At 42.5% G+C, this 24456-nt stretch overlaps 1 protein-coding gene across 1 annotated transcript in view; it reads left to right on the forward strand.

Moving 5' to 3' along the window:
• The window catches only part of opn8b (opsin 8, group member b), a 31181-nt gene that overhangs the window by 2274 nt on the left and 4451 nt on the right, over positions 1-24456 (forward strand). Inside the window, exons 2-3 of the mRNA XM_082976175.1 lie at positions 19327-19620; positions 20234-20559. Coding sequence (XP_082832301.1) covers positions 19327-19620; positions 20234-20559 — 620 coding nt within the window. The remainder of the gene's footprint in view (positions 1-19326; positions 19621-20233; positions 20560-24456) is intronic.

The following is a 24456-nucleotide window of genomic DNA, read 5'->3' on the forward strand; positions in this document are numbered from 1 at the left end:
GTCATCTGGAATGCATTTTAATTAACAGGTGTGCCTTGTTAAAAGTACATTTGTGGAATTTATTTACTTTTTAATGCGTTTGAGCCAATCAGTTGTGTTGTGACAAGGTAGGAGGGGTATACAGAAGATAGCCTTATGTGCTAAAAGACCACGTCAATATTATGGCAAGAACAGCTCAAATAAGCAAAGAGAAACGACAGTCCGTCATGACTTTAAGACATGAAGGTCAGTCAATACTGAACATCACAAGAACTTTGAAAGTTTCTTCAAGTGCAGTCGCAACAACCATCAAGCGCTATGATGAAACTGGCTCTCATGAGGACCGCCACAGGAATGAAAGACCCAGAGTTACCTCTGCTGCAGAGGATAAGTTCATTAGAGTTACCAGCCGCAGAAATTGCAGCCCAAATAAATGCTTCACAGAGTTCAAGTAACAGACACATCTCAACATCAACTGTTCTTAGGAGACTTTGTGAATCAGGCCTTTATGGTCGAATTGCTGCTAAGAAACCACTACTAAAGGACACCAATAAGAAGAAGAGACTTGCTTGGGCCAAGAAACACGAGCAATGGACATTAGACCAGGAAATGTGTCCTTTGGTCTAGAGTACAAATTGGAGATTTGTGGCTCCAACCGTCGTGTCTTTGTGAGACGCGGTGTGGGTGAACGGATGATCTCGGCATGTGTATTTCCCACCGTAAAGCATGGAGGAGGAGGTGTTATGGTGTGGGGGTGCTTTGCTGGTGACAATGTCTGTGATTTACTTAGAATTCAAGGCACCACAGCATTCTGCAGCGATACGCCATCCCATCTGGTTTGGCCTTAGTGGGACTATCATTTGTTTTTCAACAGGACAATGACCCAACACACCTTCAGGCTGTGTCAGGGCTATTTTTCTGAGAAGGAGAGTGATGGAGTGCTGCATCAGATGACCTGGCCTCCACAATCACCCGACATCAACCCAATTGAGATGGTTTTGGATGAGTTGGACCGCAGAGTGAAGGAAAAGCAGCCAACAAGTGCTCAGCATATGTGGGAACTCCTTCACAACTGTTGTTAAAGCATTCCAGGTGAATCTGGTTGAGAGAATGCCAAGAGTGTGCAAAGCTGTCATCAAGGCAAAGGGTGGTTATTTGAAGAATCTCAAATATAAAATATATTTTGATTTGTTTAACACTTTTTTGGTTACTACATGATTCCATATGTGTTATTTCATAGTTGTGATGTCTTCACTATTATTCTACAATCTAGAAAATAGTAAAAATAAAGAAAAACTCTTGAATGAGTATGTGTTCTAAAGCTTTTGTCCAGTAATGTATGTCAATGGTGCCCAGCTGTCAATGAATTTTATTAGGTGAGATGATGATGATAAAACTGATTTCACAGTCCAGATCCGTCTACAATTGTATGATATTCAGACACAATGCGTGCCAGAATACCTCCTGAGGTGGTAACGAAGATCTGACCACAATCAGACCACGATGCCTCAATCATCTACACCTGTCTGAAAATGTTGGTGGTCATGGGTCCTTTTACATGGAAATGACTATGTGTAACCAGCTTAACTTGATAAAGAGTCTTTATTTGCCATTTGTCCCACAGAGAAAGTATTACATGATTCCATATGTGTTATTTCATATTTGTGATGTCTTCACTATTATTCTACAATGTAGAAAATAGTAGAAATAAAGAAAAACCCTTGAATGAGTAGGTGTTCTAAAACTTTTCACCGATATTGTATGTCAATGGTACTATATTAGAAAGTGCTTTTTATGCCCTCTGGCATTTACTATCCATCTAATTTTCTACATGACTACTATCCAACCGCATATGAATTAGGCAGGAGTGACATCTTTTGCACAAATTGGATATCTGCTCAGGTGGTGATTGGAGGATGTAGATGTCATATTAAAGTAATGAAATGTCTTATGAATAGTATATATTCTATGTGACTGTATGTGGAGGGATCTACATGTGATCAAGGGGGCAACATAGGTTATTTTGATCTATAATGTCTGATTACTGAGATAACTAACCTGTTGCCAAGCGTGTGTGTGTGTGTGTGTTGTTATTTAGATTGTGTATATAGTGTCCAATAGAGCTATTTTAGTCCCCAACAGTGAAGACTTCACTAGCAGTCAACAACATGTATACCTTCCTTAATAATTGGTAATGATAACCTGCTGTACAGAGGCAATTTTATCATATAAATCTTGGTGGGGTAAAAAAAAAAAAAGTGGGATGCATGCCAGCAAAGCCATTACACAACACAACCCTAAACAATACATGAATTGCACTATAACGGTGACAAACGGTGTCCACAAACTGTTAGGGCCTACATAAAGCTGTCCCAACAGCAGTCTCAACATCTTACCGCTGCTACACCTGGCTATCAGCGGAGCCTTGTCTGGCAGCGAAACACCTCATTTACTGCCTTTTAATATATATGGCTGACTAGCTTAAACAAATGTGGTTTCTAATGACTATTGAGATGTACAAACTATGGCATAAGGGGACAACAAGCGGATAAGAGGCAATCCGTAATTTCGATTAAGACATTCCTGAGCAAGCGACGACGGACATAGTCAATATAACTATTTATTTAGCACTTTTGAAATGTACAGCGACAGAACTCAGAACATGGGCCGTTCTCCGTAGGATAAATAAAGGGGGCATATAAACAGACAATGAAAGCTCTTACAATATTCAATGACTACATTTCTCTAAAACAGGTTATAGGCTACATATGCACCACCAAGTCAGAACAGTAGGTGAAATTAAGAGGGGTAAATAGACGAAATGATTAGGCTGCTGCACATGGGCTACTAACATCTTACTACACAACATACACTTAGTATTACTTACTTAGCTACAGTATACATATCTCCCTGGCATATTACATAATTTATGCAGCAGCATACAATACATTTTTGGACTCACCTTGTTGTACTGTGCTCACTTGAACAGGAAGTTGGCGCGGCGGTCCTTCATGGGCAAATTTTGTCATAAAAGTCTGGCATTCTCTGGATTTATGGTGCTTTCAAAACAATTGGGAACTCTGATAAAAACAAGGTTGTTGAACTCACTGAACTCAAGAGTTGTTGAACTCACTGAAGTCAAGTTTTCGCAGTTCCGAGTTAACTGTTGTTTTGAGCACGGTACAAATCATGCCTCATTGACAGCATGGCCAATGTTGAATGTTTATCATTTTAAACTTGGAAATGAGTCCCTTAATCCCATATTTGGGACCACACAGCCACTGTCACTAATTCCTTCCAAACCACTCATTGTTGAATTTGCGATTTCCAACTTGTTGTGTAATGTTTATGTCCAATGGCCGAAGGAGAACCGATTTGTTTTATCTATAATTTCTCTTCATTATTTCTCTTCATATGACAAAGATTAAAAAGGATATGCCAGTAGATTGTCGACTTGATTCATGAGGATGACTGCTAGCTAATATTTTGAAAGTATGATGTTGACATGATCAGTGTCACGATTGTCGTAATGAGTAGACCAAAAAGCAGCGGGAAAATGTATACTCATCTTCTTTTTTATTTGAAGAAGGAAAAACAAAATAAACACGTATACAAAGACAAACGACTCCAAACAGTCCCGTCAGGTGCAACAAACACTAAACCAGGAAATAACTACCCACAAACCCCCATAGAACAAACACCCCTATAAATAGGACCTTCAATCAGAGGCAACGAGAAGCAGCTGCCTCCAATTGAAGGTCAACCCAATAAACACCAAATAGAAATAGACCAACTAGAAATAACATAGACATACACTAACATAGAACATAACCCAAACAACCCCGAAACACCCTAAACAAACACACCCTGCCACGCCCTGACCAAACTACAATAACAAACAGCCCCTTTACTGGTCAGGACGTGACAGTACCCCCCCAAAGGTGCAGACCCCAGATGCACCTTAAACAACAACAAAAAACACTAAAATAAACCCCAACACAAAAATAATCCCCTAACTAAAGGGAGGGAAGGGAGGGTGGCCACCGTCACCGACGGTTCTTGTGCTACACCCCCCCCCTCCCCAACCTCCTACTACGGAGGTGGCTCAGGCTCCGGCCTTACTCCCCAACCTAACCTGTCCACCCCCGCTAACTGCTTATTATTATTTACACCTCCAGAAGTCTCTGGACTAAGGCGCATCTCTGAAGACCTCGGGCTGATGCGCGTCGCTGGAGACCTCGGGCTGATGCGCGACTCTGGGAGCTCCGGACCTGAGGGCGACTCTGGGAGCTCCGGACCTGAGGGCGACTCTGGGAGCTCCGGACCTGAGGGCGACTCTGGGAGCTCCGGACCTGAGGGCGACTCTGGGAGCTCCGGACCTGAGGGCGACTCTGGGAGCTCCGGACCGGAGGGCGACTCTGGGAGCTCCGGACCTGAGGGCGACTCTGGGAGCTCCGGACCGGAGGGCGACTCTGGGAGCTCCGGACAGGAGGGCGACTCTGGGAGCTCCGGACAGGAGGGCGACTCTGCTGGCTCCGGACTGTGGGCCGTCTCTGCTGGCTCCGGACTGTGGGCCGTCTCTGCTGGCTCCGGACTGTGGGCCGTCTCTGCTGGCTCCGGACTGTGGGCGGTCTCTGCAGGCTCCGGACTGTGGGCCATCTCTGCAGGCTCCGGACTGTGGGCCGTCTCTGCAGGCTCCGAACTGTGGGCCATCTCTAGATGGGGCCCTGTAGCCGGAAGCTCTAGACGGGGCACTGTCACCAGAAGCTCTGGACGGGGAACTGCCACCGGAAGCTCTGGACGGGGAACTGTCACCGGAAGCTCTGGACGGGGAACTGTCACCGGAAGCTCTGGACGGGGAACTGTCACCGGAAGCTCTGGACGGGGAACTGTTGTCGGAAGCTCTGGACGAGGAACTGTCGCCGGAAGCTCTGGACGAGGAACTGTCACCAGAAGCTCTGGACGAGGAACTGTCGTCGGAAGCTCTGGACGGGGACTGCGCACTGAAGGCCTGATGCGTGGGGCTGGCTTTGGAGGCGCCAGACTAGGGACACGCACCACAGGGCTAGTGCGAGGAGCAGGAGCAGGACGAACTGGACTGGGCTGACGCACTGGAGGCCTGGTGCGTGGGGCTGGTACTGGAGATACCAGACTGGAGACACGCACCCCAAGGCTAGTGCAAGGAGCGGGAACAGGACATACTGGACTGGGCTGACGCACTGGAGGCCTGGTGCGTGGTGCTGGCTTTGGAGGCGCCAGACTGTAAACAAGCACCTCAAGGCTAGTGCGAGGAACGGGAACTGGATACACTGGGTCATGAGTAGGCACCGGTGGTCTGGAGCGCACCGCCTGCACAACCCGTCCTGGCTGGATGGTAACAGTAGCCCTGCACGAGCGGAGTGCTGGCACATGGCGAACTGGGCTGTGCAGAGGCCTGATGGCTGTCGTGCGCAGAGCAGGCGTAGGGTAGCCTGGTCCTAGGAGGCGCACTGGTGGCTAGATGTGCTGTGCAGGCATACTCCTACCCGGCTGGATGCCCACTCTAGCACGGCACTGTGCGTGCGCATGGGCGAGATTGTGCGCACTTCCGCATACACCGGTGCTCTCATGATCCGTTGCTCCCCATAATAAGCACGGGGAGTTGGCTTAGGTCTATTACCTGACCTAGCCACTCTCCCCGTGTGCCCCCCCCCAAAAAAAGTTATTGGGGCTGCCTCTCGCACTTGCCAATCGGCGCGTATAACGCCTCGTAATGGCGCCTTTCCGCCTTGGCTGCCTCCAGCTCCTCCTTAGGGCGCTGGTACTCCCCAGCCTGATGCTATGGTCCTGCCCCGTCCAGGATCTCCTCCCATGTCCATGAATCCTTATATTCCTCCTGCTGCTCCTTCTTCCGCTGCTTGGTCCATTTGTGGTGGGTAGTTCTGTCACGATTGTCATAATGAGTAGACCAAAACGCAGCGGGAAAATGTACACTCATCTTCTTTTTTTATTTGAAGAAGGAAAAACAAAATAAACACGTATACAAAAACAAACGACTCCAAACAGTCCCGTCAGGTGCAACAAACACTAAACCAGGAAATAACTACCCACAAACCCCCATAGAACAAACACCCCTATAAATAGGACCTTCAATCAGAGGCAACGAGAAGCAGCTGCCTCCAATTGAAGGTCAACCCAATAAACACCACATAGAAATAGACCAACTAGAAATAACATAGAAATACACTAACATAGAACATAACCCAAACAACCCCGAAACACCCTAAACAAACACCCCCTGCCACGCCCTGACCAAACTACAATAACAAAGTTGTAGTTTTATCTGTGGCCAATGACCTAGAGCCTTCTTGGATGGGCACTTCTAATGTAACTCTATGGCAGCACCCAAAGGGCAACATTTTTCGAGGTCTACCCTTAGACTTGGTGGTAACGTAGTGTCTCCATGAGTGACAAAACACTGAGACTATCATGGCGTAACGCTCCGTATTTTCTGCTGGCTTGCTCCACCACCACAGAAAGCCCTGAGCTAGGCTGAAACACCTGCATTTTGGAGCTGCCATACTCAAGAAAACAAAAAAGAGACCATGCGGCTTTATTAACTCAATGATATATATGTGACACGTTTTAATGCCCAATTTCTTTATTTTATTTTAATACTTTTTTAGCTAAAATTGTGGGGCTCAATGTGCCCTGAATGACGAGTGGCCAATGCTGCTATATGATAACCTGCTGTATGATAACCTGCTGTATGAAACATTTAGCTTACCATAATCAGCAATAGATAATTACTGTTATTGTTACCCTAATCGTAATCAATCAAATGTATTTATGTAGCTCTTTTTACATCAGCAGATATACAGAAACCCAGCCTAAAACCCCAAACAGCAAGCAATGCAGATGTAGAAGCACAGAGTACAGATACAGGCCAGGCTAGAGCAATGCAGCCAGCTAAGTTAATTCCTTTCATAATGGAAGGTCTCCTCACATATGTATTAATAGAAGTGCTGCTTATGTGACCATGGACCTTGTATGTAAGTATGTACTGTGACATGTAGAGAGAGGGGAGAGCTGGAAGTAGGGAGGTGGTTTTAAGAGCCTGAGGCGATGCCTCCAGCTCCAGCTCTTCTATAAGTCTGAGAGAGATGTACTGGAAAGTCACCCCAGGTAGAGAGAGTGGGTGTGTTGTGTGTGTGTGTGTTGTTATTATGACCCTGATCTTAACGAGTCCAGGCCAGGCTTAATTAAGCAATGCAGCCACCAATTGAATTCCTTTCATAATGGAATATCTCCTCACATTTATGCATTCACCGTGAGACACAGAGAGGTGAGGGGGTGGAGAGGAATAGGAGGGGAGATGGCTTTAAGAGCCTGAGGCTTTGAGCTCCAACACAGGTGTGTATATATGCTTGTGTGTGTGTGTGTGTGTGTGTGTGTGTGTGTGTGTGTGTGTGTGTGTGTGTGTGTGTGTGTGTGTGTGTGTGTGTGTGTGTGGTGTGTGTGTGTGTGTGTGTGTGTGTGTGTGTGAGCATGTATGTATGAGAGAGTCATTAGTTGGATTAGTAGGCCTGACTGATCTAATGTCATCCACAAGTCCCTCACGTAGACGGAGAGAGACACTCCTCACAGTCCCTCAGGAACAGGACTGATTTAGGATGGGACACACATCCATGCACACAAACACACACAGGCACTTAACCTGAGTGATGCTGCTATTAATGGCTTCAAGAGGTTCCTCTCCTCTCCTGTCATCTATTCTTAACAGAACATAGGCTGTGTCTCTAATGGCATTTTATTCTCTATAGTGCACTACTTTGGTCACCAGGGTAGGGTACAGTACTGTCCATAAAGATAAATCAGTGCATCATCTTCCAAGGGTGGGCAACTCCAGTCCTCGAGGGCCTGATTGGTGTCACACTTATTCTCCATCCTTAGCGAACACAGCTGATTAATCAAATTGCATTCTAAACTGGAGATCATGATTAGGTGATTATTGGAGTCAGGTGTGTTAGCTGGGGCTCGGGCAAAACTGACACCAATCAGGCCCTCAAGGACTGGAATTGCCCACCCCTGATCAAGACAATATTATGGCTTATTCGCTAGAATATATGTTTATTTTGATAATGGTTCAACATTTACAAATAACTATTTTTTATATTGAACAAAATAATAAAGTAAAAAATCTATCCAAAATAAACGGACATTCACAAACAGAAACAATACACCGCAAAAACAAAACACACAAATACATGCACGCACTTGCCCACAATCACACACAAAAACAAAAACGCGACATGCGCACAACCACAACCAGTCAGAAAGTTGGAAACCCCCGAGCCCCGACCGGCACGCAAGCGCATCACAAGTAGCCGTCACTTCCAATTAAGCACCACACTCCCCCGAGATGGTCCACATATGGCCTCCAAACTCTGTCATATAAGTCTGTTTTTACTTCGTAGTATATAGAAACCTAGTGGGATGTAACTAGATAGTTCAGTCCTCCAGTTTGTTATTGTGTGAATATGAGGCGTTTCCAATTAATGGCTATACATATTTTTGCAGCAATTGGAGCTAGATTAGAACACTTTCTCTAATATTGATCACCAATATTAACATTTCCCAACAGACAAAATCGTGGAGATGGATGGATATAAATTCCTAGCCACAATGAAATAATAGCACATACAGTACCAGTCAAAAGTTTAGACACATCTACCGATTCAAGGGTTTTTCTTTATTTTGACTATTTTCAAACTTGTAGAATAATAGAGAAGACATCAAAACAATGATATAACACATATTGAATCATGTAGTAACCATTTTATATTTGAGATCCTTCAAAGTAGCCACCCATTGCCTTGGTGACAGCTTTGCACACTCTTGGCATTCTCTCAACCAGCTTCACCTGGAATGCTTTAACAACATTCCTGAAGGAGTTCTCACATGTGCTGAGCACTTGTTGGCTGCTTTTCCTTCACTCTGCGGTCCAACTCATCCCAAACCATCTCAATTGGATTGAGGTTGTGCCACATCTGTCGGAAGGATTGGACCAACGCGCAGCATGTTGAGAGCTCATCTACTTTTATTAACATATAAAGTGAACACTTAAACAAAATAACAAAATGACAATCGACAGTTCCGTAAGGTAACATAGACTATACGAAAAACAACCACCCACAACCCACAGGAAAAAACAGGCTGCCTAAGTATGGCTTCCAATCAGAGACAACGGAAGACACCTGCCTCTGATTGGAAACCATACTCGGCCACACATAGAAAATGAACATAGAAAATGAAAACTAGAACAAATCCCCATGAAACAAACTAACCCCAAAACACACAAAAACAACACCCCCTGCCACGCCCTGACCATACTACAATGACAAATGACCCCTTTTACTGGTCAGGACGTGACAGTACCCCCCCCCCGAAGGTCAAAACAAAAAACCCCACAAAAACAACCCAAAACCTAAAGGGAGGGAAGGGAGGGTGGCCACCGTCAACGACGGTTCCTGTGCTACAACCCCCCTTCGCTAATCCACCCACTACGGAGGTGGCATTGGCTCCGGGCATAGCTCCCGTTCTGCGCTGCCGACCTCCGCCGGAGGCTCTAGGCTGCAGACCACCGCCGAAGGCTCCAGGCTGCAGACCACCGCCGAAGGCTCTTGGCTGCAGACCACCGCTGAAGGCTCTGGGCTGCAGACCACCGCTGAAGGCTCTGGGTTGCAGACCACCGCTGAAGGCTCTTGGCTGCAGACCACCGCTGAAGGCTTTGTGTTGCAGACCACCGCTGAAGGCTCTGGGTTGCAGACCACCGCTGGAGGCTCCGGACTGGGAGGCGTCGCTGGAGGCTCTGGACTGGGAGGCGTCGCTGGAGGCTCCGGGCTGAGGAGCGTCTCTGTAGGTTCCGGACTGGGGACCTTCGCTGCAGGCTCCGTGCCATGGATCATCACTACTGGTTCCGCGTCATGGATAGGCCAGGTCATCTGATGCAGCACTCCATCACTCTCCTTCTTGGTAAAATAGCCCTTCCCCAGACTGGAGGTGTGTTGTGTCATTGTCCTGTTGAAAAACAAATGATAATCCCACAACGCAAACCAGATGGACTGGCCTATCGCTGCAGAATGCTGTGGTAGCCATGCTGGTTAAGTTTGCCTTGAATTCTAAATAAATCACTGACAGTGTCACCAGCAAAGCACCGCTACACCATCACACCTCCTTCTACATGTTTCACAGTTGGAAATACACATGTAGAGAGATCATCCGTTCACCTACTCTGCGTCTCACAAAGACAAGGTGGTTGGAACCAAAAATCTAAAATTTGGACTCATCAGACCAAAGGACAGATTTCCACCGGTCTAATGTCCATTGCTCATGTTTTCTTGGCACAACCCAATCTCTTTTTATTATTGGTGCCCTTTAGTAGTGGTTTCTTTGCAGAAATTTGACCATGAAGGCCTGATTCACGTCTTCTTTGAACAGTTGATGTTGAAATGTGTCTGTTACTTGAACTCTGTGAAGCATTTATTTGGGCTGCAATTTCTGAGACTGGTAACTCTAATGAACTTATCCTCTGCAGCAGATGTAACTATGGGTCTCACTTTACTGTGGAGATCCTCATGAGAGCCAGTTTCATCATAGCACTTGATGGTTTTTGCGACTGCACTTGAAGAAACGGTCAAAGTTCTTGAAAAGTTCCGCATTGACTGACCTTCATATCTTAAAGTAATGATGGACTGTCGTTTCTCTTTGCTTATTTGAGCTGTTCTTGCCATAATATGTACTTGGTCTTTTACCAAATAAGACTATCTTCTGTATACCACCGCTACCTTGTCACAACACAACTGATTGGCTCAAACGCATTAAGAAGGAAAGGAATTCCACAAATGTAATTTTAACAAGGCACACCTGTTAATTGAAATGCATTCCAGGTGACTACCTCGTGAAGCTGGTTGAGGGAATGCCAAACGTGTGCAAAGCTGTCATCAAGGCAAAGGGTGGCTACTTGTTTAACACTTTTTTGGTTACTACATGATTCAATATGTGTTATTTCATAGTTTTGATGTCTTCACTATTATTCTACAATGTAGAAAATAGTACAAATATTTTGTAAAAAAAACCTTGAATGAGTAGGTTTATACAAACTTTTGACTGGTACTGTACATTAGTGGAGGCTCCTCAGAGGAGGAAGGGGAGGATCATCCTCCTCAATGAATTTCGTAAAAATAAAATTAGTGAAACATAAAAAAAATGTGTCCTTTTTAGATAAAACTATACTAAATATATAGTTGATTAAAACACACTCTTTTGCAATGAAGGTCTACAGTAGCCTCAGCAGCACTCTGTAAGGTAGCACCATGGTGTAGCCAGAGGACAGCTAGCTTCTGTCCTCCTCTGGGTACGTTGACTTCAATACAAAACCTAGGAGGATGTCACGTTCGCTGGAATAAATGTCGGACCAAGGCGCAGCGTGAGTAGCGTTCCACATCTTTATTATAAAGTGAAACTTAGCAACATACAAAACAAACAATAAATTAATAAATGAACCGTGACTACAGAGATGCTACGTGCACTAACTCAAAACAATATCCCATAACCCACAGGTGGGAAAAAGCTACTTAAGTATGATCCCCAATTAGAGACAACGATAGCCAGCTGCCTCTAATTGGGAATCATACCAAACACCCAAACATAGAAAACTAAACTAGAACCCCAGATAGAAAATAATAACTAGAAAAACCCCTAGTCACGCCCTGACCTACTCTACCATAGAAAATAAGAGCTCTCTATGGTCAGGACGTGACAGAGGCTCATGGTTCTCACCACCTTCCATAGACTTACACAGTAATTATGACAACATCCGGAGGATGTCCTCCAACCTATCAGAGCTCTTGTAGCATGAACTGACATGTTGTCGACCCAATCAAAGAATCAGAAAATTAATCTAGTACTGAAAGCATAAGCTACAGCTAGCTAGCACTGCACTGCATAACATGTGGTGAGTAGTAGACTCTAAGATAGTGTTGTGTCTTTGGCATCATTAAAGGGAAGACTTATTTTATCAAATGAATTCTCTGTAATTATTATTATTACGTGATTAAACTAATCATGTAAATGTAATTAATGAGGAAGTTGGGGCACCAAAGAAAATCTTCAGATTACAAAGTTATAATTTTCCTAATTTAACTTTTCTGATATTTTAATATCTGATCAATTAGTCTTCTAATTAATTAATCATTCTTTACCTCACATTAGTCTCATTCCAAACGTCGGAAATTGTTGGTTATCTGCACGAACCCAGCCTTCACTATGAATCATCCATACATCAATTGTCTTAATAATTTATTTACTAACTAACTAAATAATCACAGAAATGCATAAACAAACAACAATATATATGGTTACAAGGAAATGATAAGGGAAGTGGGTGTGGACTGAGAAGGCCAGGAAAGACAAGAGACACTACACAGTTGATAATTATAATAATTTAAATGCTAAACCCTTGTACATGAACGCTCACTCATTCGGGAATAATTGCAATCAATATATATATTTACGCTCAGTGTGTCGTCATGATCTCTGTTGGAATCGTCCGTCTTTCTGTTGGAAAGTTCATCTGAACTTCTCTTTGCGTCCCTGGAGTCTTTCATGGTTAGAATGGACACTTCAGAGTCCCATTCAGAAATGTTCTTATAGAATAGATGTTTCGGCGGTTGTCGGTCTTCGCATTCAGTCGACATAAATTCTAGCTGCAGATTAGTAATTAGTTTCTAAAGATTTGCTCTTATTCTGTTGGTATCGATAGTCCCAGAGTTTAACCATTTCCACCAATGTAGCCAATGCTCCACGTGGTTTGGTTAGGAATTCAACAACCGAGGAATGCATGGTCTCTACTCAAACCTTAGCCCTCTCGGTAATCGAGGTACGCATGGTCTGCAGATGATCTCTCTAGGTGGGGGTTTTATTCAGAACAGCAGAAAAGGCTGTCCCATGACGCCAGATCAATGTTTGTGCTCATGGGGCGGGCCAATGACTTAGTTAACTTTAAAGGGAATTGGATTCTCTTAAACAGTTTTAAATCACATTACATAATTTCACAAATATTTTAATCTTTACTCATTCATTTTATTCAATAATTAGATACAAATCTCATAACGGAGACTCTTGTATAAACAGAGTTATGGTAATGTGGCTGTATTGTCTCTCAATGACGTCACAAACATTAAACAAAATGGACCGTTCGTAGCTGGATTCTCCACCGACCGTTTACACATTCTCCAAAACATGGACATTGTTCAGTTCTCAAGTTCTGTGATGTAGAAGAAGTTCCTTTGTTCTCTCTATGAACCCTCTCTCTATACTGCATGGCCGGGGGGGAAGAGAGTCCTCTAGGAATTTACGACCTGAGATAACAGAACCTGAGTGTAAGAAGGAGAGATAGGGGGAAGGCACTCGCTATACCCAAAGAGGGCCACGTCATGACAATAGAGAAAGACAATAGTTTAACAGTTTTGAACAAAGTCATTTCTTAAAAAATGGAGAAGCAAGAGAGAGAGAGATTGAGAGCTATATTTTGTCATTTTACTTTCACTTTAACGTTATGCGCTGAGAGTCGGGAAGCAAGTTTAGGGAGTGAGTGTTTTAATTAAATAATCAGAACATAATATAAAAACAAGAAACACTAACAGCACACAGACATGAAACAGAAACAGAAACAATGACGCCAAAGGGAGTGACATACAGTTGAAGTCGGAAGTTTACATACACCTTAGCCAGATACATTTAAACTCAGTTTTTCACAATTTCTGACATTTAATCCAAGTAAAAATTCCCTGTCTTATGTCAGTTAGGATTTTAAGAATGTGAAATGTCAGAATAATACTAGAGATAATTATTTATTTCAGCTTCTATTTCTTTCATCACATTCCCAGTGGGTCAGAAGTTTACATACACTCAATTAGTATTTGGTAGCATTGCCTTTAACTTCTATGGGCTACGTGGGACGCTACAGCGAAAGCTACAGCGAAAGCAAAACATTAGATTATGTTAGGAGACTACATAGACAAAAATAATCACACAGCCATTTTCCAAGCAAGGACATGTGTCAATAAAACCCAAAACACAGCTAAATTATGCACTAACCTTTGACGATCTTCATCAGATGACACTCCTAGGACATTATGTTACACAATACATGTATGTTTTGTTCCAAAAAGTTCATATTTATATCCAAAAACAGCGCGTGATGTTCAGAAAATGTATTCCCACCAAAACGTCCGGTGAATGTGCACATCAATTTACAAAAATACTCATCATAAACGTTGACAAAATATATAACAATTATTTAATGACTCCAACCTAAGTGTATGTCAACTTCCGACTTCAACTGTACATATGGAAGGTAATCAGGGAGGTGATGGAGTCCAAGTGAGTCTGACCACTCGCAGGTGTGTGTAACGATGGTGACAGGTGTGCACCATAATGAGCAGCCTGGTGACCTAGAGGACGGAGAGGGAGCACACGTGACATTCACTTACTTAGCTAGCACATGCAGCGTTCACTGGACACTGACGATATCCCCAGACAGGGCCAACCAGGCAGTATATGACCCCACCCACTTTGCCAAAGCACAGCCCTCCACACCACTAGAGGGATATCAACAGACCACCAACTTACTTCCCTGAGACAAGGCTGAGTATAGCCCACAAAGATCTCCTCCACCGCACAAGCCTGAGGGGGGGGGGGGGCGCAAAACCAGACAGGAAGATTACGTCTGTGACTAAACCCCTCTCCTAGGGATGACATGAAGAGCACTAGTAAGCCAGGGACTCAGACACCGTAATAGGGTCAGAGGCAGAGAATCCCAGTGGAGAGAGGGCAGCCGGCCAGGCAGAGACACCAAGGCAGTTTGTCGCTTCAGTACCTTGCCATTTACCATCGCAACTCTGGGCCAGACTACACTCAATCATAGGACCTACTGAAGAGATGAGTCTTTAGTAAAGACTTAAAGGCCGAGACTGAGTCTGCGTCTCTCACATGGATAAGCAGATCATTCCATAAAAATTGAGCTATATACGAGAAAGCTCTGCCACCAGCTGTTTGTTTAGAAATTCTACGGACAAAAAGGAGGCCTGCATCTTGTGACCGTAGTGTAAGTGTAGGTACAGTTGAAGTCGGAAGTTTACATACACTTAGATGGCAGATGGCGCAATAGCATATGTATCATCCGCGTATAGATTAACTTGTCTATTTTAACAGATTAACCAATGGTGTTTTTTTTAATAGTGAAGAGAGCAGGTCCCAAAATCCACCCCTGTGGTACACCTTTATGTACTTGGAGAAATTCAGACTTAACCCCATCAATCTCGATGGCCTGAGTTCTGTCATTAAGATAATCATGAAACCATAAACAGACGTCAGAGCTCAGGCCTATCGAGGACAATTTATTCAATAAAATAGCCTGATCAACAGTATCAAAAGCTTTTGACAGATCCAGAAACAAAGCAACACGTTTCATTTTAGTGTCTAAAGCATTGACAAGATCATTAACAACTATAGTGGTTTCTGTAATAATGCTATGCCCAGGCCTAAACCATGATTGGTTTAGATTTTAAAAAAAGCTAAATTGTACATTTACCAAGGATTCAAGGATGTTAGCTAGACAAGGAAGCCACGCCCTTATGGTGTGGCAGCACAAGAGCTGAGTTTCATACTTTTGGAATATTTCCTAATAACAATGTTAAATAAAAAATATGGGTTATTGAGCAAACAATGATGGGTGCTGTACACTTAAACAGACCAGTATCCAATTGGTCGGCCCCTGTGGATTTCTTGTTGTCTATTGCTAGCAAAGCATCCAGGACTTCTTTTTCTGTAAATAGCCTAAAAGAAAAGCTTTGACTATAATTTCTCTGATCATTCAGCAAGTTTCCCCTGTCAGCTTCAAGCGCAAGATCATTGTGAATATTCAGACACTGGTCTCTTTGAAAAAACTTCTAAGACAAAGCACGTTGAAATAAAATGCTGATTAAATGCATCAATGATGACATTTCTTTTTTAGTAATGAGACCAGTGTCTGAATTAATTTGTTGTGGCCCGAAGGAGTAAGTAGAACCCTTCAGGGATTTGACATTATTCCAGAACTTAGCCATGTTCCCATTACAATCCAAAGAGCGGTTACATAACAATCAGATTTGGCCTTTCTGATTAGTTTTACACAATGATTCCTCAGTTGCTTAAAAGCTTGCCAGTCCAGGCCCAAGGCTGTGTTCTTGTTCTTGACCCAAGCATCATGTCTTTTATGAATGACTTCTGATAATTCCGGAGTGTACCAGGCATTTGATCTAGCTTTAACCCTTAATTTTTGGAAGGGACCATGATTATCCACAATAGTGTGGAAGAAATCTGCAAAAAGGCTCAAAGCTAAATCAGGTTCAAGGATAGCTGAAATACAAGCAAGGTCACTAAAATAAAGATAATGTAAAAAAAAACTATTCACTGATGTTTTTATAGTTCCTCTTTGTGATGACATGAGGCTAGGATTGTTGTTTTCTCACATCTCAAACACAAACAACGGGTCAAAGGTCACTAACGTCTTGGGCGAAGACACCAGTATAAGGGCGAAAGTAAATACATTTAAAAAAAGAAGGGAGCAAAAGCAATTGGGAAAAAAGTACTGTGTGCTTACATTTTCAGGTTCTTAGGCTGTATGACATTTGATCCCTCCCAGTCTTTTTTCACATATGGGCCGTTTAAATTCTTTACATCCACCCAGGCCTTTGGAGCCTATCAGCTGGGCAGCATTCGCAAATAATTGTCCAGATCATAGCAATCATCACGTTGTCCTGTTCACTTGTCAATTTGTTACTTGAACAAATAGATCATGGCTATAGCCTACCAATGAATTGGTTGTCATTTAAGCTGCATAGCCAATAGTCATTAAAGTGTTATTCATTTAGACAGATCTCCTGAGTGGTGCTGTATTTTCAAAAAGCGTGTTTCAGTATCCTAAACAGTTCAGTATTCCAGTGCCCCATCTGTCATACATTGTCTGTTGAGAGGCTGTCCTGTAGTCTATACAGTTCATTCATTGCCATTTCCACCGTTGTCCTTGTCCAGGAATCAGGTATCTTCTTTTGCTGATTTTAGTGGGATGTCTCTTTCCTTCCATTTGACCTGCAGTTGTTTGGGGTATACCACAGAAAACGGGATTTGTTTTTCCAATAGCTTTTATATTTAACCTCACTAGGATAGGGGGCAGCATTCGGAATTTTGGATGAAAAGCATGCCCAAAGTAAACTGCCTGCTACTCAGGCCCAGAAGCAAGGATATGCATATAATTGGTAGATTTGGATAGAAAACCCTCTAATTTCCAAAACTGTTAAAATAATGTCTGTGAATATAACAGAACTGATATGGCTTGCGAAAACCTGGGAGTCTTGTGAGTGCAACCATATGAAGATCATCAAAGGTAAGTGATTAATTTTATTGCTATTTCGGACTTTCGTGACTAATCTACTTGGCTGCTAACTGTTTGTAATGTTTTATGTGCTGAGCGCTGTCCTCAGATAATCGCATGGTTTGCTTTCGCAGTAAAGACTTTTTGAAATCTGACACGGCAGCTGGATTAACAACAAGTTAAGATTTATTTTAATGTATTGCACTTGTGATTTCATGAAAGTTAAATATTTATACTAATTTAATTTGAATTTGGCACTCTGCAATTTCACCAGATGTTGTCGAAGTTAATTCAATGTGTGTAAGGGGTGCGTAACTGGTGGCAGGGAAGTCAAATGCAGGAGAGCAGAACTTGGTGAATAGCCGGAGCAGTTTAATATATAAAACTAACGGCATACAAAACAACAAACACATGGGTACAAAACCCGTAGCGCACCAGTAACACATAGCACAAGTACATACAATAAACAATTCCCGACAAGGACATGGGGGAAACGGAGGGAAAATATACAACATGTAATTAGGGAATTGAAACCAGGTGAGTGTGAAAACATGACAAAACAAATGGAACATGAAAAATGGATCGGCGATGGCTAGAAGACCGGTGACGTCGACCGCCGAACACCACCCGAACAAGGAGAGGAACCGACGTCGGAAGAAGTCGTGACAATATGCATTGAAATGAAACCAATTTACGTTTTATTGAGTTATAAATATCATGCTGAAGTCCGAACTCGATCTTACTTTATCTTATCTATCTCCTGTGTATTTGGAGTTAAAGGTAACGTGATATTTTTTGGCCCACATTAATTTACTCAGACGAAGAACCTCTGCCAGAGGCATATACTCTTCATATTTCTTTTATCTGGAAATTATATTAGGCTCAAAATGGGATCCTTGTCAGATCCTATCAGACCTGTTTTCTTGTCTATTACTGATGACCTCAAATACTCCCAATCAAACGAACTGAATGTGCTCGCCATTCATTGGCACAACAAAAGACCCATTGAGAAAAGATTCACAGTTTATGCAACCTTGATGTTTTCCTGTTGGTAAACAGAGGTTTCTTTTTAATGGTCCAATCTCCATGACAGCATGAGGAATCTAGTTCTGATCTTCAGTTAACCATCTCTGTTGTCTGAAAATTAAACGGTTAACTCTCTATGGCTCATGGTATTGCTCTATCTTGTGCTAACTTTATGTAATCTCTTTCACTAAACCATTACACGGGTCTGGGCATTGAAGGTATGTTGGAATCACGTGGAGACCATGGTGACCAAATCAATCTCTCTCCGGAGGGATTCATGTGCTTTTTGAATGCCTAATAATGTAGTGTTTACCCAGACAAGAAAATAACCAATGTTAGCCTGGTGGGATTGTTGGGTCTGGTCTGGGCGTTGGGAAATGGAGGGTTAAGGCAAGGTCTAACAGCTTCTCCCTTGCTACTGTTGTGTGTGTGTGTGTGTGTGTGTGTGTGTGTGTGTGTGTGTGTGTGTGTGTGTGTGTGTGTGTGTGTGTGTGTGTGTGTGTGTGTGTGTGTGTGTGTGTGTGTGTGTGTGTGCGCGTGTGTGCGCGTGTGTGCGCGTGTGTGTGCTTGCGTGAGAGAGAGTATACAAGGAACTAAAAAAAACTGTTCACAGTTTGCTGAGCGCACAAAACAAATATTAGCCAGTATTTGCAGTTAATCCTTTGGTTTATCATCTCCAGGTCACCTCACCTCTATTTTACATCTAACAATAAAGCTCCCGTTTTCTCTCTCTTCCTCTTGTCTTTTCTCTCTTTTCCTATTTTGTCTTTCTGTTTCTCTCTCTCATCATATTGCTCTTTATTCTTCCTTCCCGTTTTCTCTCGCTCCCTTCCCTTTCCCTCTTTGTCTCTCTCCCCTCTCTCTAGCTATATTGTCCATTGTGGGGAACCTGCTGGTGCTCATTATGGCATTTAAGCACTCATCTCACATGAAGCCCCCGGAGCTGCTGAGTGTCAACCTGGCGGTGACAGACCTGGGAGCTGCTGTCGCCATGTACCCTCTGGCTGTGGCCTCGGCCTGGAACCACCACTGGCTGGGAGGAGACGCCACATGCATCTACTACGGCCTGGTAGGCTTCTTCTTTGGCACGGCCAGCATAATGACCATGACCGTGATGGCTGTGGTGCGTTTCGTCGTCTCCCTCAGCCTCCAGTCTCCCAGTGAGTATATAGAGCATTGTGGAGCAGGAGTACCACAGGGAATGATGTTAGGACCATTGGAATTTGTGTATGTTTGAGTCAGTTTCTGTATAGGCTGTGTGAGTGAGTGAGTGAGTGATACCACCACTTGTCATCATAGGAACATTTAGGAAAGTAATTGTGAATGTTTGGAATAAAAAACACACAAACTAGGAAGCATTTACAAAAGTGGTGTGTGGTTAGGGGCCCCAACTGATTTCTCAAAGCCCACCAAGCATTTAAACCTGAAATATACCTCTTGTTTTTGAAGAGTACAACCCAGAAATAGCAACAGATAAACTATATAAAGCTTCTCAAATTATATTCACACTCTCACACTACAGAGATCAGGGAAAATGTCTATAATCCGGACCTTGAGGTCAGAAGTGTAATATATACCACTTAGCAGACGCTTTTATCCAGAGCAACTTACAGTACAGTGAGTGCTTACATGTTTGGTATGCGTATGTGATCCCTCCAGGACATGAGCTCATGGCCTTTCCGTTGCTAGTGTTCTTACCAGATGAGCCATACAGGAAGTACTGCTCTCCCCCTAAACCTCTTAGTGACCCACTGTCTGTGTGTGTTTCCCTAGAGGAGAAGATCAGCCGGAGAAACGTGAAGCTGCTGTGTTTGTGGACGTGGCTCTATGCCCTGCTGTGGGCCTGCTTCCCTCTCCTGGGCTGGGGCCGGTACGGTCCAGAGCCTTTCGGCCTTTCCTGCACCCTGGCCTGGGGAGAGATGAAGGAACAAGGCTTCTCCTTCGTCATCTCCGTCTTCTCCTTCAACTTGCTGGGGCCCTCCTTCATCATCCTCTGTTGCTACTTTGGCATTGCCTTGAAGCTGTACATTACCTACAAGTCCCTCGAACACAGCAAAAATATCCCAAACATCATCAAGATGCACCGTCGCCTTCTCATAGTGAGTGACTTGCTGACTTGGAGTTGAATTCCTATAAAGTTGTTTTTGTCACACCATCTTACTTTAAATTGATTTTTTAAAGGACTAGAATATGGACATTATACAGGCCTATTTACACATAGTTTTAACTTTATACGTTATATATACTGACCAAAATATAAATGCAACATGCAACAGTTACAGTTCATATCAGGAAATCAGTCAATTGAAATAAATAAATGATTCTCTAATCTATGGATTTCAGATGACTGGGAATGCAGATATGTGTCTGTTGGTCACCGATATCTTTAAAAAAAATGGTAGGGGCGTGGATCAGAAAACCAGTCAGTATCTGGTATGACCACCATTTGCCTCATGCAGTGGGACACATCTCCTTCGCATAGAGTTGATCAGGCTGTTGATTGTGGCCTGTGGAATGTTATTCCAGTCCTCTTCAATGGCTGTACGAAGTTGCTGGATATTGGCGGGAACTGGAACACGATGTCGTACACATTGATCCAGAGCAACATGGGTGACGTGTCTAGTGAGTATGCAGGCCATGGAAGAACTGGGACATTTTCAGCTTCCAGAAATTGTGTACAGATCCTTGCAACATGGGTCCATGCATTATTATGCTGAAACATGAGGTGATGGCGGCGGATGAATGGCACGACAATGGGCCTCAGGATCTCTGTGCATTCAAATTGCCATTGATAAAATGCAATTGTGTTCGTTGTCCGTAACTTATGCCTTATTGCGCGCTCCCTCAAAACTTGAGACATATGTGGCATTGTGTTTGTGACAAAACTACACATTTTAAAGTGGCCTTTTATTGTCCCCAGTATAAAGTGCACCTGTGTATGATCATGCTGTTTAATCAGATTATTGATATGCCACACCTGTCAGATAGATGTATTATCTTGGCAAAGGAAAAAATGCTCACTAACAGGGACGTAAACATATTTGTGCACAAAATTTGAGAGAAATACATATTTTATTTCAGTTCATGAAACATGGGACCAACACTTTACATGTTGCATTTATATTTTTGTTCAGTGTATATAATTATAACTTTATTTCATGAGTTGAATGAATGAAACTGCATCTTTCACTATGGGCTCTATTTTAGGCTGGGGTTAAGCCGGCGCAATTGTCAAACGCACACTCATTTAAATGTTGACCTGTTAAAGCCGGCTCTGTTCTATTTAAATAAAAACACGTCATACCTTTTTGTAGTTAATAAATCTAATTTGAAACATAATAACTATAGTATCCTTAACTAGCATTGAAAAAGTGAATCCATTCTTCTCTAAAAATTCTTCTTTAAAAATCTTTCTTCCTAATTTCACGCTTGTAACATCAGTATTTTTCAGCTGGTAGTCAGGCAGTCACTGGAAAAAGAGTTCTGTTCCGGAACAGTATAGATCACTTTCGTTCCCAGTTTTTGTTTCTGTTCCCTGAACCGGTTCCAACTTCCGGAGAAAACTGAGAATGGATTAATAACAAAAATCATCCAAAACATGCAACAAGGTGCTAAAGTAATACTGAAAAAAACAGCAATAGAATACACTTTTTGGCCTAAATAGAATACACTTTTTGGCCTAAATGCAAAGCCTTATGTTTTGGGCAAATCCAACACAACACATCACTAAGTAACTGCCTCCTTATTTTCAAGAATGGTGGTGGCTGGTATGGGTATGGGTATGGTATATGGCTGGTATATGGTATGGATATGCTTGACACACTGGGCAGTTTTTCAGGATGAAAAGAAAAAGGATAGAGCTAAGCACTGACAAAATCCCAGAGGAAAACTACAAGAGCTTCAACCAGAGGGGAATACTCAGTTTAGGTCCACCAAATTTGGCCAGACTGCTTTTTCAGTCAGAGCGTCTGGATTATGGAACACTCTGCCAACCAGTGTGAGAGAGTGTAGTACCTTTGCTAGCTTCAAGGCAAACCTGAAAAAGTGGCTAAAGGCAAACCATTAATGTGAACATTAAGACATTCCGACTCTTAAGATGTCAGATACTGTAGGACTAAGGGGACATTGAAAATCTGATGTAATATTATCATTATATTGTCTATTGTTGTAAATTTCATTTTTTTAAATAAAATATATGAGGTACTAGTCAAGAGTTTGGACACACCTACTCATTCAAGGGTTTTTCTTTATTTTTACTATTTCCTACATTGTAGAATAATAGTGAAGACATCATCACTATGAAATAACACATATGGAATCATGTAGTAACCAAAAATGTGTTAAACAAATCAAAATATATTTTATATTTGAGATTCTTCAAAGTAGCCACCCTTTGCCTTGATGACAGCTTTGCGCACTCTTGGCATCCTCCCCACCAGCTAAAAATAAAGAAAAACCCTTGAAAGAGTAGGTGTGTGGAAAATTTTGACTGGTACTGTATATAGAGAGATATTTATATATGGAGAATTAGTGCCAAAAAGGGGTTACATACATGTAAAAACACTTCAGAACAAACTTCCTTTTGAATAAACATATTGTATAAATTATTCTGCCTCCAGCTCCACTGCTCAGACATTGAGAAATGTGTGATATTTTCTTCCAAAAGGAGAGGAACAAACCGCCCTCTACTTGCTGCTTCTAAATAATTTGTTATTTTATACTTTTGTACTTTTTGCGTTTTTTTAATGATTATTCAGATAATACAGACAGAACAGGTAGAGGGCAAAACACACACTGATCCCCTACCAAATCAAACCAACCCCAACCCCCCCATGCTCCAACAGAGCCCCACCCCAATACCAGACTTAAAGCAGGCATGATATAGAATGAGTAAAATAATCAAATAGTAAAAAATACAATAAAATATATTCTAAAACAAAAAGTAAAAAATAGTAAAAATAGTTATATAAATTCTAATTTGGGTTGGTTTATGGAGTTGTGAAATTAGCTGGGTCCATGTCTTCTACAAAGGATAGGAAACGTTGCCAGATATTATAAAATGTAATTGCAGATCCCCTAATAGAGTTAGCGTATTTTCTCTAGCTTGAGATGTTGCATAACTTCCTTTATCCAATAAACGTAGGAGGAAACCAACCCTTCTACTTAGATAGTAGAAGACATCTAGCTAGAAGAGTAGTACATGCCAGCATATTGCCATAGAACTGTTTAGAGGGGCCTCCTGTGGTGCCACTCTATAGAACTGTTTAGAGGGGCCTCCTGTGGTGCCACTCCATAGAACTGTTTAGAGGGGCCTCCTGTGGTGCCACTCCATAGAACTGTTTAGTTGGGCCTCCTGTGGTGGCACTCTGAATAATGCAATAAAGGCAGAAGTTTTTATAGGTCTCTCCAGTATCTTAGAAAACGTCAAAGAAATTGTCAATGTCCAAAACGTGTGCAATAAAGTAGCAGGAGCCTGCTTACATCGGTCACAAGTGGGATCTATTTCTGGTCTAATCTTGGATCATTTTGCCTTTGACCAACGCAGCCGATTAACTATTTTAAAGTGAATTACAGCATGTCTTAGACATATACACTACCATTCAAAAGTTTGGGGTCACTTAGAAATGTCCTTGTTTTTGAAAGAAAAGCACATATTTTGTCCATTAAAATAACATGAAGTTGATCAGAAATACAGTGTAGACATTTTTAATGTTGTAATGCCTATTGTAGATGGAAACGGCAGATTTTGTATAGAATAACTACATAGGCTTACAGAGGCCCATTATCAGCAACCATCACTCCTGTGTTCCAATGGAACGTTGTGTTAGCTAATCCAAGTTTATCATTTTAAAAGGCTAATTGATCATTAGAAAACCCTTTTGCAATTATGTTAGGACAGCTGAAAACTGTTGTTCTAATTAAAGAAGCAATAAAACTGGAATTCTTAAGACTAGTTGAGTATCTGGAGCATCACTGTCATGACTTCCACCGAAGTT

This window comes from Salmo salar, chromosome 06 (genome assembly GCF_965601325.2).
Source record: "Salmo salar chromosome 06, fSalSal1, whole genome shotgun sequence".
In the NCBI taxonomy this organism is placed as follows: Eukaryota; Metazoa; Chordata; class Actinopteri; order Salmoniformes; family Salmonidae; genus Salmo; species Salmo salar.